The 17,748-nt window shown below is 42.5% G+C and overlaps 3 protein-coding genes across 3 annotated transcripts in view; 2 read left to right on the top strand and 1 right to left on the bottom strand.

Annotated features, from left to right (window-relative positions):
* mgat5 (alpha-1,6-mannosylglycoprotein 6-beta-N-acetylglucosaminyltransferase) overlaps positions 1-2,919 on the top strand; it is a 28,776-nt gene extending 25,857 nt beyond the window's left edge. The window contains exon 17 of the mRNA XM_085915918.1: positions 75-2,919. Within this exon, the coding sequence (XP_085772044.1) occupies positions 75-273 (199 nt within the window). The 3' untranslated portion in view covers positions 274-2,919. The remainder of the gene's footprint in view (positions 1-74) is intronic.
* Positions 2,549-10,642, bottom strand: LOC147062559 (transmembrane protein 163a). The gene is made up of 8 exons (XM_085915931.1): positions 10,093-10,642; positions 8,763-8,882; positions 5,652-5,695; positions 5,489-5,580; positions 5,122-5,218; positions 3,869-3,980; positions 3,646-3,787; positions 2,549-3,574 (listed from the first exon to the last, which is right to left on the bottom strand). Exons 1-8 carry the CDS (start codon positions 10,283-10,285, stop codon positions 3,514-3,516), a joined length of 861 nt encoding a protein of 286 aa, XP_085772057.1. The 5' UTR covers positions 10,286-10,642; the 3' UTR covers positions 2,549-3,513.
* An 872-nt stretch (positions 10,643-11,514) lies between these two features.
* On the top strand, positions 11,515-17,748 carry LOC147062558 (cyclin-T2-like). The gene is made up of 9 exons (XM_085922956.1): positions 11,515-11,733; positions 12,194-12,275; positions 12,357-12,485; positions 13,393-13,453; positions 14,049-14,111; positions 14,875-14,920; positions 16,035-16,198; positions 16,274-16,344; positions 16,415-17,748. The coding sequence occupies exons 1-9, from the start codon at positions 11,576-11,578 to the stop codon at positions 17,417-17,419; spliced, it is 1,779 nt and encodes a 592-aa protein (XP_085779082.1). The 5' UTR covers positions 11,515-11,575; the 3' UTR covers positions 17,420-17,748.

Below are 17,748 nucleotides of genomic sequence, written 5' to 3'. Positions count from 1 at the left end.
AACTGCAAATTCGACTTCTGTGACATTTTCGGTGATGTTGACCAGAGGGCTCCGTTTTTATTTTCACCCGACAGATTCGGCGTGGACTGCCAGACGGTGGAGTCGAGCGCAGACACAGTGGTCCCGGCCTACAGCGAGAGCCGCCGCCACTGCATCTTTCAATCTGACCTGCTACTCTTCAGTTGCGCCGGCGCCCACCAATCTCTAAAGCGCATCTGCCCCTGCCGTGACTACATGAAGGGCCAGGTGGCGCTGTGCAAAACCTGCCTATAGCAGCGGCAGCGCGAACCCTTAGAAGAGGAAGAAAGGCCGCCGTGTTTGATGAAACCCAACCGGACTCCTCTGAGGGAAGCATTTTGGACAAACACAGGACTGTGAGTTTTCAACATATTTATTCGTTTGTCGACTGCTCAAAGAAAAACACCTCGACGGGAATAGAGCAGCGGCAATATAAAAATACTTGAATCAACAAAGGGAGTCATCTTGGACTTTAAAAGAAATGCAGCACATATCAGTGAGTGGCGTCCCGTTTGTCTACAGTTTCGGCAGAAACGCAAGCCAACTATCCTGCCCTCGCAGGCCCCCCCCCCCCATAGTGTTCCCAAAATCCTCCACTCGTGTTCCCTGCTTAATTAGAATCTGTTCTTTCTTTAGGTAGATTTACACTGGAACACCCACAAGCATACTAAACAGACTGCTAGTTTTACACTGTAATAAATCTCTGTCAAAAAGTCATGAAAGTTAACTATTGTATAGAGATCTAGATTTGTATCCTGGAAGTATGATCATTTTCTGAAATGTCTAGTTGCAGATATTTTGCCATGAAAGTGTTTTTGTTTTTTTTCTCACACAAATTGCACACTTAATTTAAGAATATCTATTATGTAAAAATGTAAAGTGGACCGACAGCATATGCTGAATATAAAGGCCAGTAGGTTGTAGGAAATGGTTTCACGCCGTTAATTCAGAAACAGAGAGCCCAGTTTCTGAAGGTAAAACTGCGGCAGGACTATGATTATTGTCATTTTATGATTCATTCATTCATTCATATTTTTCATCGCTTATCCTGTTCAGGTCACACGAAAGCTGGACTTTATCTTGGTGGATTTAGAACACGGTTAATCATGGATAGATTTATTATTACTATGTCACATGGAGTAGATTACTGTGGTCTGTATCAGTGATACCGTGCTGGTGAGGCTAGCAAGAGATTGAAATGTTAAATAATGTTTCTCCTAGACATGGAAACCTTGGAGAAATGTTGTTTTGTACACTAATCCTTGAAAACAAAAAAGCTCCAAATCTTCTGATGGCAACAGAATGATTTCAATTTTCTTGCAGATATCAGTGCATTCAAAGAACAGGTAAAAAAGAAAACAACCACCTCCAAATCATTGTAGGTGAAAGTGCACTACATTTGTATTTGCCTAAGTTAACAAAATATTATTAGCAGTGTACACTGTTTATATGGGTTTCTAAAATGTCTATTTATTTTGTATACTGATGTTCATCTTTGTTTTTTGCTTTTGACCTTTATTTATATGAGGCGTGTCTTATTTATGAAGAGAAAGTTTAAAAGATACCAGAACGTGTATGTCTTTTCGTTTGTGACCACCAGAGGGTGGCATTGTATGCTTCTGTTGGTTTAAGCAGTAATTAGAGGTGGAGTGTTTGGGTTCGTTCGATCAATAATACATACTCAATTTTTTGGTTGATATCCCTCAAGGACAGTTTGGCAATTTATCATTTCCTTTCATTTTTCTCATTTCTGTCTTTTAAAAAGGACAGCAGCGGCAGCAAACGTGCCTCATTATACTGTGACAGTATGCAGGCGCTCATAGCCGATTTCTCAAGGTTTGCACGCGAGTCCAGAAACAGACTGTTTTTTTGTTTTTGTTTGTTTGTTTTATTCAATCATTGTATCCGTTTCCTTCTCGACAGATACGTTTCTGTTTCACAGAGCATGATGTGCCTTTACAATCCTGCGTCCATCTAATCACAAGCTTCAGTCACCTGCCAAAAATAGACCCAAACGTTGAGTTCCTGCCATTGTCAACTTGAATTTGTTCTGATTTCGACACCAGAATCTGGTGTTCTACTTTCCTCGAGTGAATTGAACCGAATGGCTTTTAATCTTGTTTGAGTTCAATACATTTTACATTTGTAATGTAAGCAGTGTATTAGGTAGCTGTCCTGGGTGCTGGAAGTGAGCTGTAATGTTATCACCCGGTGCAGTTGAGTTACAGTTTGCCTTATACTTTTGACCATGCCTGCTATGAAAAAAAAAAAAAATGCATGTACGTACATGTCTCTCCATTTACATTGACCACCGTGGCTTAAATGTAGATCTGCATTTCACATCTGCAGCTAACAGTTATTTATCACTGTTTTTATGAGGTCCATCAAATAAAAGTACGTAACATCCATTAGGCATTTGTATTGGCCTTTCCATCCGAAGAGAATAAATCACTGGATTGTCCTTTAATTTGAAGAAGCAACTGATGAGAATTTGAGTGTAGCACGCTGTTAATGAAGCGTTGGATATTGGCCGAGATACCAGACCTTTATTTCAAATGTACAAATCTGTCCTTTGTCTAAATGACCTTCAATGTTTTGTTTGATATTCTTTGGTGCTGTCACGCATCATCCAGAGTGACAATGTTTCCCACTGGCAAAAAGGAAAACACAATTGCGTCTTTGTGTTAACAATTCTCAATAAGAGGGATGTGATTTTATTTTTAAATAAACCTTTTCTTTTTCTGTGGGAAAAAAAAAAAGGGCTCAGACTGGTTGATCATTTGACATTACATCAGGACAGATGACTCAACTGCGGTGTGCCCGGCCGGTTGATTATCATACAAAAGTATCTTTTATGTCTGCATTTGGAACATGGTCGCAGAATGATAGAAATTATTGTCATGTAGTTCCAATGAAATAAATTTTGTACCCTTACACTTGGTGTACAAAATACTTATGTAAGCATAAACTATTTAGATTTGACTGCCTTTTCATCAAAAGCTCCCAAATGAGCTTAAAGTTGAACAGCAGAGTGCATGCAGTCAGTTATATTCATCGATGCCATCATGGTAATGTAATTCCTTGAAAACAGCGGACCAGTCCAGTTCTTTACATTCCTGTTGCATTTTCACTCCTTCTGTGGCCCAATTCCATCATGACTGCCTCTACTGCCACATAGAGGAAGGCAGGCTTCTTGGATGACTGTGGGGGGGAAAAAACAACATGTGGCACTTTGTGTACAGCCACAACTTGGTCAGCAATTTAGGGAAAGTCCCCTTATCTTATTCAAATACGGAGCCGTCATGATCAACCTCATAGGAGTAGATTACGTTCTAAAACAGTCAACATTCTCAATGCAGTTTAAAGAATTGAATGGAGAGGTATCGGCCACACAAATTCTGCAGAGAGGGGGGGGGGGTGCTGTGTTGACTGGCCCCTTCCTCTTTTCAGTCCCTCCCTCCTTGTCAACATCACTACGAGCCAGACAGCGTGGCGTTACTCAAAGCGCTCGTAATTTCTGGTTCGTCTCACTCGTGGGATCATATCCAGCAGCAACCTGCAGATAGAAAGGTCAACAAGGTGAAGACATTTTGAAAGCCACGCAGAAACCGTGTGAAAGACACTCACTTGACTCCATAAGCAAAGATGATCAGGCCAATGAGGACACCTATTGTCCCGTCTAGGTACCACACCATGGGCTCGTGCTTAAACACTTCTGCGCTGATGAGGATGGAGAAGCCCATGACGCCCCCCACCATAGAGTTAAAGCCTTCAAAATGAAACAAAGGAGCTTATTTGCTTTTGCTGTGCGATGCCCTCAGTCGGCTCTCCCCGAGTGTGACTGGCGTACCGTCCGTGATGAGGGCTCGACTCGTGAGCACCTTTCCAAGCATGAACTTGATCACGGCCAGTGAGATGCAGACCACTCCGCTGACAATGGAGACACTGAAGAGGAAGTCATCCTGGCGGGAAAGGAAAGTTTGACTTTGCAGTGAAATTACGGCATTCCTCAGGGTTCTGAACTAAGTACTATTTTATTGAGATTTGATTGACCCTGAGCCAAAATTCTAACCCTTGACCTCTCACCCGTAAGGCAGTTTTGCAAACCACTACAGCTTCAATTCAGACAGTAGTAAAAGGATTGTTATGCGTATTCTTTGATTGTATTCCACTATAAGAGCTTTCACTGTAAGCTGCTCTTAGTCTGTACGTGAACCCAAACCAAGCCCTAAAAGTGACCTTTAGCACATTGGAATTCGACACATTGACACGTTGACACAGACAAAGCTTGCGTTGGCATTTGGGCCCACGGGAGGGAGAAAAATACTTCCCAAAAGAGAAAAAAAAAACAGACTGTGTGACATAGAAGCTCTGCACAGAATATGAATTATGCTTTGACATTTACTTTGGACACCAAAAAAAAAATCCCCTCTGGAATTGAAAAAGCTAAATCGAAGGAGCATCAGCAAGTGGGGATAATCTTTAGCCAGAGATTTCTGTGCCCTGCGGCTGTATAAATCCTGCTATTCCACAAATATCTCATGGTTTGGTTCTGCTCACTGAGTGAAATTCGATTTTTCCATGCAGATTTCTGAGTTTGGTTCTGCTCACTGAGTGAAATTCGATTTTTCCATGCAGATTTCTGAGTTTGTCTTTGTTGCCAGTACCCGAGAGGTGACTATGACCTGGCAATTGGGTAGAAAAGCTGTTTGAAGACATGCTCACGCTAAGAACACAATCACCCGGTGAAAATATGTTTCTTTTAACACAGACGCATGTCCCATCATTTAACAAATGTGTTTATCTTAGGACCTGCTCTAGAAATGTCGAACAAAGATGCGCATTACTTATTACCAAGAAGTAACGCTTCTGTGCTGGACGTAAGGAATGACCGGCCTCCACTCTAGTGTGATTCAAGTGGTGAAATATTAAGCAGATGGGTTGCAATAGAAAACCAGCAGTGTGTTTTTCCCCCATTAAATAAATAACATATGTTTTATAGCAGAAGATCTCCATCTTCAGATAGGATTAAAGTCCCAATCTGCTGCTAAAATTTAAAGTGCTGCTTCATCTGCTACTTGTGTTGCAAATGTCGGCTCTTACCACTTCAGGCAGCAGCTTGGTGGCCAGGTCATGGATGGCCTTTCCCATTATGCATAAGGATGACAAGATGAAAATCACACCCAGGATTATGCAGGCTCTGTGGTAGAGAAAATGCACATTTTTAATTGCAGGACCTCAATTTCAAAAGAATATAGTGGGAACCTCTTCCGACAAAAACAACTGGCTACGTTTACATGAACGCATTCATTTGGGTTGGAATAAAAACTACACTGAAAGTGGAATTAAACCACATAATTGAGTTACAACTGGTCTAAAAATAAATCTGCAAGATTGTAAACCCTAAAGGCGTAATGGGGGGGGGGGGGTGTTTATACACACACGCAAGCACATTTATGACGCGACTCACATGTATTCCCGATGAGCTGAGTGGACGGCTGCAGCATTGCTGTAACGCCACAGCACAATAACTGAGGACAGGACATCCAGCATGGCGTCAAACTAGAGACAAAAAAAAAAAAAAGATTTAGGAACATTTGTGCGTGTTTCAGATATTTGTAAATGCCACTTACAGCAAATCCAAAAGCAGAAGCGCTGTGTCGCATGATAGAGACAGCTGAAAAACACCAGAACAATGGGATGAAATACACTTTTTTTTTTTTTTTTGAAGTCATAAATGACACAAAATTATGCGAGACAAATCAATCCGATTGGGACAATGTCTGTCTAATCTGATCTTGCTAGTTTTTATGCTTTGTTACACACAGGAATTGGGAGGATGTTCCCAATACATTTAATTTTTTTATTATCATAAGGGATTTATGAGCCATTCAGCTAGGAGCCTTTTGCCATGGATGACCCTGCCAGGGGTTTAAAGCCATAGACAACTTGGCTCCTAGGATCATTAAGTTTACAAGTTTTAACATGCATTTCAATGAATTCCTGTTTTGTTTTGTTTTTTGTTCTTTTATGGTTAGATCCTTCTGTAAAACGGAATGCACTGGCCCAGAATGTTCTGCACAATGATTTTCAGGAATCACATGTGAATGATAAATTGTTTCATCTTACACACCTGCAATGGACTGAGAGAAAATAGGAGACAAAGGAAGATGCAAATGGAAAGTGGGGAGGGGTACCTCTTCTCCCTGGTTTATTTTTAGTGAGAGACACTAAGGGTGCTGACAACCCCTCTTCAGCTACGCACGATAAGAGCTTTTATTCCCCCCTCCATTTTCTCCTTCACTTTGATAATCTCACTACACATTGTTTCATCATATATTGAGCATTACCATTGCGGAGGAATGTTTCTGCCACACCCAGGCCAGTATCAACAACCTGCTTACCTATTAATGATCAAAGTCTTAAGGAAAATAATTGTCATCAAGTCAACCATACTGCATTACTGTTTTGTTCTGCACTACTGTGTAGTGTGCAAACTATGAAACTGTAAATTAAAAATGAGAATTATCTTTTTCCGATGCAGGACTTGTATCTGGCGCTCTTGAAGTCAGCAGACGTTTTCCTATTGGTACGTGCATGGAGATTGAATTGATTCATTACGTCAAAGAATTTGTTGTTGTTGATTTATTGTAAATAACTTTTTTTTTTTTTTTTAATCAAATGATTGTTTCATCAATATGCATTTGACATTTTTTTTACATTTTAAATAATCGAAATACTTGAATGACCTGGCCTCTGTCTTATTTTTAAAAAAAATCTACCAACACTTTGCCCACCAGGAGGCTAAGACCTTATGCATGTTCCTGAAATGTTATTAGCTGCAGATCGGATTCAGTCATGTCGATCTCTTCCTCCACACTTCATGGTTCCTGTTTCCTTCATTAGGAGCTGAGAGGAAGAATGGCATCAAGAAGTCTACAGGCTGAACCTGTCACTAGTTAATTGGCTCCTACTACATGCTTGTCACATCTGACAAGCGTGCTGGCTCAGTTTCCCATATTGCTCTAACTCCAGTGTTGCAAAGGCTTTTTAACATAGACACACTAAAATTTTACTTGCATTCCCCCCCACTTGCTAAAATTCTGTCAAGTAGGGCAACAAGACATTGCAAGAACTGGCGGTAGAATTATAGGTGTCCCGTGAACATGCCAAGAGGTACAAGAGACCAGTGTGATTAAGTAAACACGGCTCCGCTGCACATGACAAGTTTCCCATGAGTGAACGGTGCAATGTTTGACAGAGAAAGATCTGTCAAGGAATGGTAGCAGATGGTGTGATTGGCTCACATCCAAACTGGCTGCGGGTTAGGGTTTACCGACGCTGTTTTACAAGACTAAATTCACACATGAAATAGGCCGGCAAGAAGACGAGAGATCCCCTTTAAAACACCAATGAGATAACGTAATGTCGGTCGGAGTCTAGCGTGCCGCACACGGCTCCAGTAGTTTAACTTTCACATGACCGCGAGGCCAAATGTTAGAGCGGATGACCTTCTCCTCTAGCAACCATAACAAGACAAGAAGTGGACTGTTGTTCAACAACATGGATCAGACTCACTTTCAACCTGCACTACAAGAAATGCAGGAGGTATCAAAAGGACACTCAAATGAAACGAAGTGATTTTTCTTAAATTGTATTTAGGAGTGATAACATTGACAAAAATGGGGGATTGTATTTATTGATGTTGTATTTTTTGACCCCTCTAGATGGCACTATCTGTTCAACATTGGGCTCAAAACACAGACTTGAAATTCCTTAAACCCATTTATATAAAATAGTGTCATGTAGAGGAGTCAAAAAACATAGCTTTGTATTGTAGCATGCGCCTCCTCGGTGGCTGCTCGTCCCTAATAAACACACATCAGTGAACTGTAGCATACATCAAATTGTTTTTCTTGGAATGGGCTGTCTGGTCTTTAGGATGTGTTGGCTTGAGTATATTTAATGGGATTGGAAAATTAATTGATTACCATACAGAGAAAAGGACCATGATTTGACTGACTAGTCCTTTAGTTTCAAAGCTAAACCAGATCTTGACTTTCTAAATGGCAGATGAACAAATAGCTTTTATGTGATTTAAATCTATCTGATTGGTCTTTCTCCTTTATGGACAACAAATACTTAAAGGACAGACTTGACTTGTGCAAAACAAAATGACTTGCCGTGACTTGGTGGAGACTTGAGGGTTACGACTTGTCACTTGATCCCAGATCGACTATATACGTTTACGGAATTGTGATAATTCTTTTTGCTAGATTTACTCATAACAAGCAATAAAATGTTAATAAAAAAGATAAAAAGCCTTAATTAAACTTTTAAAGGGTGAATGGGCTACTTGAGGGAAATGTAATGCTATTACGCAAAAGTGCCTGGTAAGATAATGTGCGCTATTTCATTTTGAATAGATTGCAGATTTTGCTGTGTGAGACGTAATGAGCTATCTCCATAAACTCAACATTCATTGCCATTTAATTTGAGCTGCACTACATTATGTCAAATTGTGTTTCTATTCTTTTTTTCGCTTAACAGTACATGACAGGGTAAACATTTTAGAAACACCTTGTTGTGCTACACCACTGCAAACTACATAAATTTTCAATACACATTTCTTATAGTGTCGATCAACGCTGAACATCATTTTCTTTGAAAATATGGTGCAGCTTTTCTATGGGATCCCTCGAATTTGTAGTTATTTTGAGAGATTTCAGAAACCGGCCACTCACTGAAGGCAGCGATGGCTAAGATGATGGTTGCCCCGATGGAGGCCCAGGAAACCCACAATGCCTTCTTGCGATAGCTTTGTGCTTCATGTGGTTTCAGGCGCATGCTGCTCTCCAGAAGACCTGCAAGTAGAATCACGGGGCACAATGATCAAGCTGCCGGTGACTTTTTTTTTTTTTTTTTATCTAACAGTTATATCATTATATCACACAAGAAGCACAATTGTTTGTGACGCTGATGGCACCCTGCAAGGCTTTTTGCAACCTTGATTGTCACCTTGATTGCAACCTTGACCTATATTGTACATTGATTGACATTGTCACACACATTTCATTTGTCACTATCATGCAATTTAACAATTAAGGCCAGCAATGACATGACATCATCTTTAGTAGATGTTTCCATAAAATGAAAAGAAAGAAAAGTGTTTTCATTTCCCCATAATATTTATACAATAAATTCCACAATAACCGATTTCTGGACGGATTATTAAATATGTCAATTTAAAGATGATTATAAGGCTCCCTTCAATGGTAAGTGAAAGAATCACTGTGCATAATTTCTAAGAGAGTACCTTTTTTTTAAAGTTTACAGTTTAGTTGTATTTGATTGTCATATACAAGAGCACCGGTTAGCACATCTGTCTCACAGTTCAGAGGTGCAGGGTTTGATTCCAGCTATGGCCTTCTTGTGTGGAGTTTGCATGTTCTCCCCCATGCCTGCGTGAGTTTCCTCAGGGTACTTCTTGCACATTCTAAAAAACATGCATGGTAGGCCTATTGTGCACACCAAATTGCCCACAGGTGTGAGTGTGAATGTTTGTCTCTACGTTCCCTGCGATTGGCTGGCAACCAGTTCAGGGTGTGCCCTTGTGAGGAGAAGCGGTACAGAAAATGGATGGATGGACAATACAATTGTATTTAACCTTTGAGAATTGTTTGCTTTAAAATTTTTGTTCAATACATTTCACTGAAACCATATCAATTCAGCCTCCTCCCCCACATATGTGCATGTGTTGATATTCAATCGATGCAAAAACTGGCATTGAATATAGTCTTTAGGAATAAAACTTTTTTGTTTTGGAAAACTACTTGGCCTCACTACACTATAGATTTTAAAGGAACAGACATTTTCTGAGCATTTTATAACAGTGCAATGTTAAATGAAATATTCTATAATCCATATAGTTGACAAATTATACAGTATATACACAAAGTGGAGCATTCCCCTCCAAGTATACTCGCTTGCCTCAAAAGTGTCGAGAGTTTCACTTGGCACAAGTTTCTAACCTTTACGCACATGGGCGTGTACCCATCCACGTGTCAAATTTACCTCCGTCTTCTATACTCTCGGTAATCCTCATCTCCTGGTCCATCTTGATCAACTCTCCCTGACTGCCGTTGCTGGCCTGATGGCGCTGGTTGGGGGAGTCCGTCTGTTGGTACTGATCGTTTCTCCCCGTGGGCTCTTTTTCTGCAGCCGAGTCCGGGGCGGCGGACGAGTCCGGTAATTTGGGGTCCGTCATGACGCCGCGCTGCTATGCAACTTCTATGTGGCGCTCAGAAAATGTCACACCCGCGTGAGAAAGGTGGACGGAGGCGGACCGTGAGGAGAGACGGGAGGACCTTCACTTTCAATGCTGATTTGTGACCCTTACAGACGGTTTCGATTAAAGGTCAACACGCGGTTTAATTGATTTGTACACTGACAAAAAACGGGAAAACATATGACAAGATAACACTAAATAATGGCCAACATTTGTAACAACCCAAACGGCACAAAAGTTATTTATCCAAAGCGACCGCGCTTCCCCGGTGCACAAGTGGCGCCGTGGTGATAAAACATCACATGGTCACTAATGACACAGACTGACCAAGTCCTCGTGATCCACCCCAGCGGGTGGGCACCAGTTGCCATAGTGACCAGTCCTCGTGGGGCGCGATACTTCACGTTACGTCGCCACTTGTCATGACACGCCCCAAAATGTTAAAAAAACTAAATACAGCACGACTCCTTGTATCCGCTGCAGAATATTTTCCATCCATTTCAAATCTAACAACAGATTTTTGTCTGATTTTATTCATTTTTTTCAAGTTGAAACTTTGTTTCTTTAAATACAACATATCAAAATACATTAATGTACTAAACAATTGTTTACATCCAACTGTACCCAATTGTTCTATTGTGGACACTTCTAGCCAAGGGAAATAAAATTTTAAATTCCATTATCATTTATTGGTTAATTTGTGTCTAACTGTTTTGATTTTACATTCAACATTTACAAGATTTCACTTTGCGGTTACGACTGGATTACGCAATTAATCTCTTTTTGGACAAGGGTGCATTTTGGTTATGAGGTCTGTTTTCTGCATTCATGGACCCAAGTGGAGAAGCAAGCCCTCTTTTGACCACGGGTAAGAATTACATTTCAATTTAGGAAGTGGTAGCTCCCTCTGCTGATTACAGAAAGGCAATATACCTGCAAAAACTGGACAGTACAGTACAAAAAACGTGATGTATGTAATATATGATTTTATGCACACAAAAAAAATCGAATAACCCGAAAAATATACAAGTGAAAATGCATTTTGGGACTATCAGCTGCAAACGGCAAAAGAAAAATGAAAACTGCAGGAAAAAAATAGACACAAACAAGCTGATGGGTTTTGAAATGTCAGTTTGCAAAAACAGTCGCTAGTAGGCGCTGTGGATTTGGTGGGTTACCGGTTTGGAAGCCGCTCCGGCCTTTGTTGACGTCTTTCCGGTGCTACAATCACCTAGCTCCCTCCCGGTCGGGCTTGGTTGTTGGTGCGTAATGGCGGTGCACCGGGGACCCTCAACGAAATGGCTCTTCACCCGGGAACAGCTTGAAAACACGCCGTCTCGACGCTGCGGTATCGAGGCTGACAGGGAGCTTTCTTACCGACAACAAGCCGCCAACCTAATCCAAGATATCGGCCAGAGGCTCAACGTGTATCCTTTGAACCTCTTTGAAGCTCTCCTGAGAACGAACGGGTTTCGGTTAGCTTTAGCATTTGGTTTGTTGCACATTCTTACTCGCGACATATATAAAAATGAATTATTCTACATTTTTATTTGGCCTTTGGTTAATATGTGCTAGTTAAATACATACGATGGTCTTTCAGCAAACCAGTTAGTCCCATCTTGTTGTCCGGGCCTTCACGCTAGCTTAGCTTTTGTTTTCTACCTTTCTTTGTTAACTGACGCAAATTGCAGTAGAATTGGACCGCGTGTAGTTAAATTCGCCATTGGAGTGAATTGAAACCCTTTTCTGTTTCTCAGAGTGGTCGTTTAAGTGTGTTTATTTTTAATATGTACAAGTGCCACCCACTACTCAATGTTTAGCACTAACGTGTTTGTTTTAACCGTTTTCGTGTCGTCATTAAATCCCCCCCCTTAACAGTACCCCCAGCTCTCAACTGATCATAAACACCGCAATAGTATACATGCACAGATTTTATATGATTCACTCTTTCACCAAGTTCCACCGAAACGTAAGTACTGAGCTCAGCGCTTTGTTAACAGATCCCGCAGTGTGGAAAAAGACATTAACGGACTGACATTTGTTATCGTAGATCATCTCCCAAACCACATTGTTCCTAGCAGCTAAAGTTGAGGAGCAGCCCCGGAAGCTGGAGCACGTTATTAAAATAGCTCATGCCTGCATAAACCCCCAAGAGCCTGCCCTCGACACTAAAAGCAATGTGAGTATGACATCTGGTTTGTGTGCTGTGTTTTGCCACGGTTGGATGATTTTTGTCTTCTCATTTGAGCTTCTCAGATGATTTAGACCACACATCTACAGTGTGTGGGCCATCATCTCATGTTTACAAAGCTGCCAACTGTTCCGTATTGTCTGTATTTTCTTTACGGAAATCATTGACCGCTGAATATTGCGGCGAATACAAGCTTGTTGTATCGGTGACGTAATGCGATACTGCAGATTCATGAGCAGTAAAGCTAGTGGATGAGTCGAACATTAACCAATCGCTAAAGTCTTGGGACTAACCCAATTGCTACCGTTCAGGTCGGCAGTGAGGAATAATGGCAGTGACACAAAGTGTGAACAGAATATCGGGTAGCATGGGATCTACGACTGGTGTGATGTGCACAGAAGTAGTGCGAGAGAATGCAGAAGCGAGGGCAAGTGAGTGTGCAGGTGCGCTGACACGCACCCTGGGCATGTTCATGGACATTCGGTACAGGAATATTGTGTCCTCAGCCACAACGATCCATGTATGTGCACAGAAGTGGCCAAACATTGGTTGGTGCAAACGTGGTTTTAAATATTATTTCATTTTGGAGCGAGGTGATACAGCTGCTGATGATTATAACATGTTTTTATGAGTTAAAATTGATGAAAGCATGAGGCAGAGTTTAAGCTGTTTCAAAACATTTTTTAAATATACTTTCAATCCATTGAGGATTTTCCATCTACCATCAGTGTGCCTCGTGATAATTGAGGATCGCAGCCGTTCCCATCAGAGAATCAATTTCCTCACAACGCATAGTTGATGCTTTGAGGGAAATTTCTGATGCGTAACCTAGAACAGAGCATGAAGATGATACATGCAGCACACCTGTGTAGTCTGACAGTTTGGCGTTTTCCAGGCATTCCATCAGCAATCACAAGAGCTTGGAATACTGGAAACCATCGTCCTGCAAACCCTGGGTGAGCTCAAAGCGCCATCGCTGTTTCTCACACATTCAGACTAGCTCTGGGCGATATGAATACATTTTATACCTCCATGCCCATGTCAGATATCTTGATAATAATAGTACAATAAGAATATATACCCTAAAAGATGTGGAATGAGACTATTTTAATTCAAACATATGGATAATTGTCCGCAAAAAGGTTTGCCACCAATAATTTCGTTTAAAATACAGCAATGTGCGAACCTATATCACATCGCACAGCCTGCGTGCCTGTCCCTCTCTGTGAGATTGTCAATTGCTGGCTTTAGCAAGAAACCTTTAAGGAGGTGTGTGCTTGGTTGGTTGGCCTGAGCCTCATGCAGCGCTGGTGTGGAAAGTTCACATAGATGGATAACCATCCATTATCTGTTCTGCTTGTCCCGACGGGGGTCCCGGGCATGCTGGAGCCTATCCCAGCAGTCATCGGGCAGTAGGCAGGGGACACCCTGAACAGGTTGCCAGCCAATCACAGTGCTCAATATATATCAACCAACCTTAGGAAGAGATATGTGCAGTGTGTGTTTCCTCTGCAACAAATGTAAACCTCCATTTTGCCGTCATGTTTACAGGTTTTGAAATAACTGTAGATCATCCACACACAGATGTTGTGAGGTGCTCCCAGCTAGTACGAGGTAAAGTGCTTTTATTGTTGTTGTTTTTTAGCTTCTGGTTGAGTTCTGTAAAGGTGATGTTTTTCTTCGTGCAGGTAAAATTTGGGAACCAAGTTTGTCTTCCGCAATTGCATGACTTGACTTAAAAGTTACGAGGGGTGTCACAGTTTCTGGTGTTATTCATGCTGTCACTTACTCTCACAGCTGCATTGGCGAAAGACTTTCAGGCTTTTGATTCAGCTGCATTGGCTAAAGACTTTCAGGCTTATTAACAGTATTTGTTTGGTCTGGTTCACCTGATGGTCAAACTACTGTTTTTCTCATAAGGCTACGCATAAATTCACAATTAGTAAATACCAAACAATTCAGTCCACTCTTTTTATTTTACCAGCTAAGATGAAATTGTGGGTGCAGGGCTCACATCTTATTGCTGTGAAAAGTCATTTTAAGGTTAGTCTCTGCTGTTTTGACCTCAAATAAACTAAACAATACCAAGAGTTTGCTGGCAAGTAGACCAAGGCCGCTATTTATGGCCCACTTGTTTGGCCCGCACCAGTATTTGGGTGACAACATTCCCATGTAACGAAATGAACCACACGAACAGATCCAGCGCACCGGAGCTTGTTTGAACTGAATTCTACATGACCCGTGTGAAGGTTTCTTTCTTTTAGTGGACACGAGTCCGTGACAGTGAAACCGTGACACCCCCAAAAGACCATGACTGTTTTGTAGCAAGCAACCCATTAACTGGCTTCTAAAACCAACTTTCTCCTTCCTTTTACAGCAAGCAAGGATTTGGCACAGACTTCCTATTTCATGGCTACCAACAGGTTATTATCCTGTTCCCATTATTGCACTTTAATGGCACACTATAGCTTCATGTCCTGCAGGACCCCTTCCTGTGTCCATCACCCTGTGTGCACCTGGACCCTGGGAATCCAGAACCAGCCAGGCTGCCGTATGCGGTGTATTGTACAAGGGCTTTGGCACAGAGGGGTTGAATGCACAGCGTGGAATGTAGTGATGTCCTTTACCTCTCATTGTTTGGTACACAGTGCATAGGTCAAAAACTACTCAGATGGTAGCCTGAGTACCTTTTTAGAAGTATCGGCACCACCGCCTTTGTTGGGACACTTTCTTTCTTAATCCCAAATTGAATAACAGATAAGGGGGATCAAATATGAAAAAAAAATTGCTAGGTGCCAAACCAGCAGTATTCTTGAATCCGCTGTACTATACACTGAACTTTTGTGTGCAGCGTAAGAACGTTTCTACGCATTGATTAGTGAATGAGGCCCTTTAGTGACTTTCAAATATTTTCCCCCGTATAAAGTGTTAGTGCTTTGGTCCACTTCCCAGTCGTGGCTTTCTCACTGATTTGCTGACAGGACGTTTGCAGTGGAGTTTAGGATTGTGGGTATAGGAAGAGAAGGCTATTGTTTCACAGCCTCACATTCCACATATTTAGTTCCGGGCCAACAAATGTCCGTGGATTTGTTTAATGAAAAAACTGCTTGAAAAACATAATTCTTTAACATTGAACTTTAACCCCCCCCCCCCCTTTTTTTTTTTTGTTTAAGTCAAAATCTAAGGGCACAAAGGTACTTGCACTGAGCAACGTATTTTAAAGTTTGAGGTGAGGGCCTGTGTATATGATGTAGAAGTCCATATGAAGCCATTTTCAATCAACCAGTACAGTTTGGTTTACTTCAGTACACGTTGACCCCATTTTTAAAATTTGTAAATATTGACAATCTGTAGATATGGTTGTGTAGCACAAAGCTAGTTGTTGATTGGCATACTACCCTCTGTGAAACTGAGTATGCCAAACTGATGTGTTCTGTTTGGTGGAAAGCTGTAATGCTCTGATTGAATATGTGGTCTTTTAAAAGCGCCGTGCTGACCTTTGTCTCTTCTCCTTGCTGTTGTCGTCTTTCCCTACAGTTTGCACCTCACCACGTTCTGCCTGCAGTATCGTCCCACTGTGGTTGCCTGCGTCTGTATCCACCTGGCGTGTAAGTGGTCCAACTGGGAGATCCCCGTGTCGACCGACGGCAAGCACTGGTGGGAGTATGTGGACCGCACGGTGACGCTGCAGCTGCTGGACGGTGAAGGCGCCGCTCCGTTCTCGCAATCGTGTGTCCGGGAGCCGGGGTCTTGATCCCCACTCTTTGTGTTTGCAGAGCTCACGCACGAGTTTCTTCAGATCCTGGAGAAGACGCCCAGCAGGCTGAAGAGAATACGCAACTGGAGAGTATGTGACGTTTGCCAAACATCTTTAGCTCCAGGTTTCTTTTGCGTCATATTGAATTGTTTGCTTCCAGGCCATTCAAGCTGCTAAGAAGCCAAAGACGGAAGGTCCTGCTGTGGACAGTGTATTCCAGGGGGGATCATTAGACAGCCTTCCTGGTGTCTCCGGCTCCTTCTTCCCTTCCACCTCAGACTCTGCAGAAATGTCCCTGGCTGCTATGACAGGCTCCTATGCCTCCTACCAGCCGCTCAGTGACTCGTTCTCGCAGCCCCCCCATTCGGACTTCACCCTGTTGAAACACGAACTTAAAACGGCCGGTGGCTCTGCTAGTAAACCCCAGCAGCTGACGGCAAACGCGGCACCATTTTTGCGGCCGCAGAAAGTATTAACTCTAGAAAAGTACCGAGAGAAACATGCGGCGGAGCTGGCTCTGCAGAACGGCATCAAAGAGGAGGCTGGAACAGACATGTACACGCCGCCTCCTTCCGCTGCCTCGCATCATCACAAGAAGCGCTGTCAGACACTGCCGGGTGGCCAGTCGGGCGATGCTAGACGAGAGAAATTGAGCTCCAAAAAGACTCGAGCGCCCACTTCTTTTGCGGAAAACGGCTCGGCCACCAGCGAGGAACTAAAGATGAGGATCAAAGTTTCATCGGAGCGTCACGGTGGCTCTGATCAGAGCAAGGACAAGCACAAGGAGCACACGAGCCACCGCCACGCCAAACACGCTCACTCCCACCCGTATTCCCTCAGCGCCAATTGCCGGGCGGACGCCGCCTCGGCATCCCAGCGACCTCCGAGCAGCCACGCCGGTGACTGTGGTTCTGGCTCCTCTCGAAAGAGGCCTCACCCTGACGGAGGCCACCACCACCACCGCCATCACTCGTCCAAGAGCAGCAGGAGCTCGAAGGCGGCCATCGGCTCTGCCCACTACTCGGATAGCAGCCAGAGGATGATCGAGCATCACGGCCACGATGGTACCAATGGCCTGTTAACGGCTAACGGCCAACACACCGACTACAAAGACACTTTTGACATGCTGGACTCTTTACTAAGTGCGCAAGGAATGAACTTATAACCTCCAGTGTTGTCCACGCGACTGTATTACCACATTGAATAGACTTTTAAAAAAAGAAAATGACATGAAAAAAGGATTTTATTTGTCTTAAGTTATACGTATTTCTCGTCACCCACACTGCTGATGATTCTTGTGAAGCTGTCTCATGTAACAGCGTTATGCATCAAGCTTTGTGTGGCGGACAGGTTCAGTTTTCATTTTATGAATTTAATGTGCATGTTTGAAGTTTTAAAACAAAGGGAAGCCGCATAGCTAGTGCTTGCAGCCATCATATCAGTTTACACAATTAATTTGTCGTTTTTTTTTTAAATCCAATGTTCCACTAAAAA

This window comes from Syngnathus leptorhynchus, chromosome 1, assembly GCF_054491065.1.
Source record: "Syngnathus leptorhynchus isolate UIUO chromosome 1, UIUO_Slep, whole genome shotgun sequence".
Taxonomy (NCBI): domain Eukaryota; kingdom Metazoa; phylum Chordata; class Actinopteri; order Syngnathiformes; family Syngnathidae; genus Syngnathus; species Syngnathus leptorhynchus.
The sequence above is the reverse complement of the archived record's forward strand: the minus strand, read 5'-3'. Positions and strand labels throughout refer to the sequence as shown.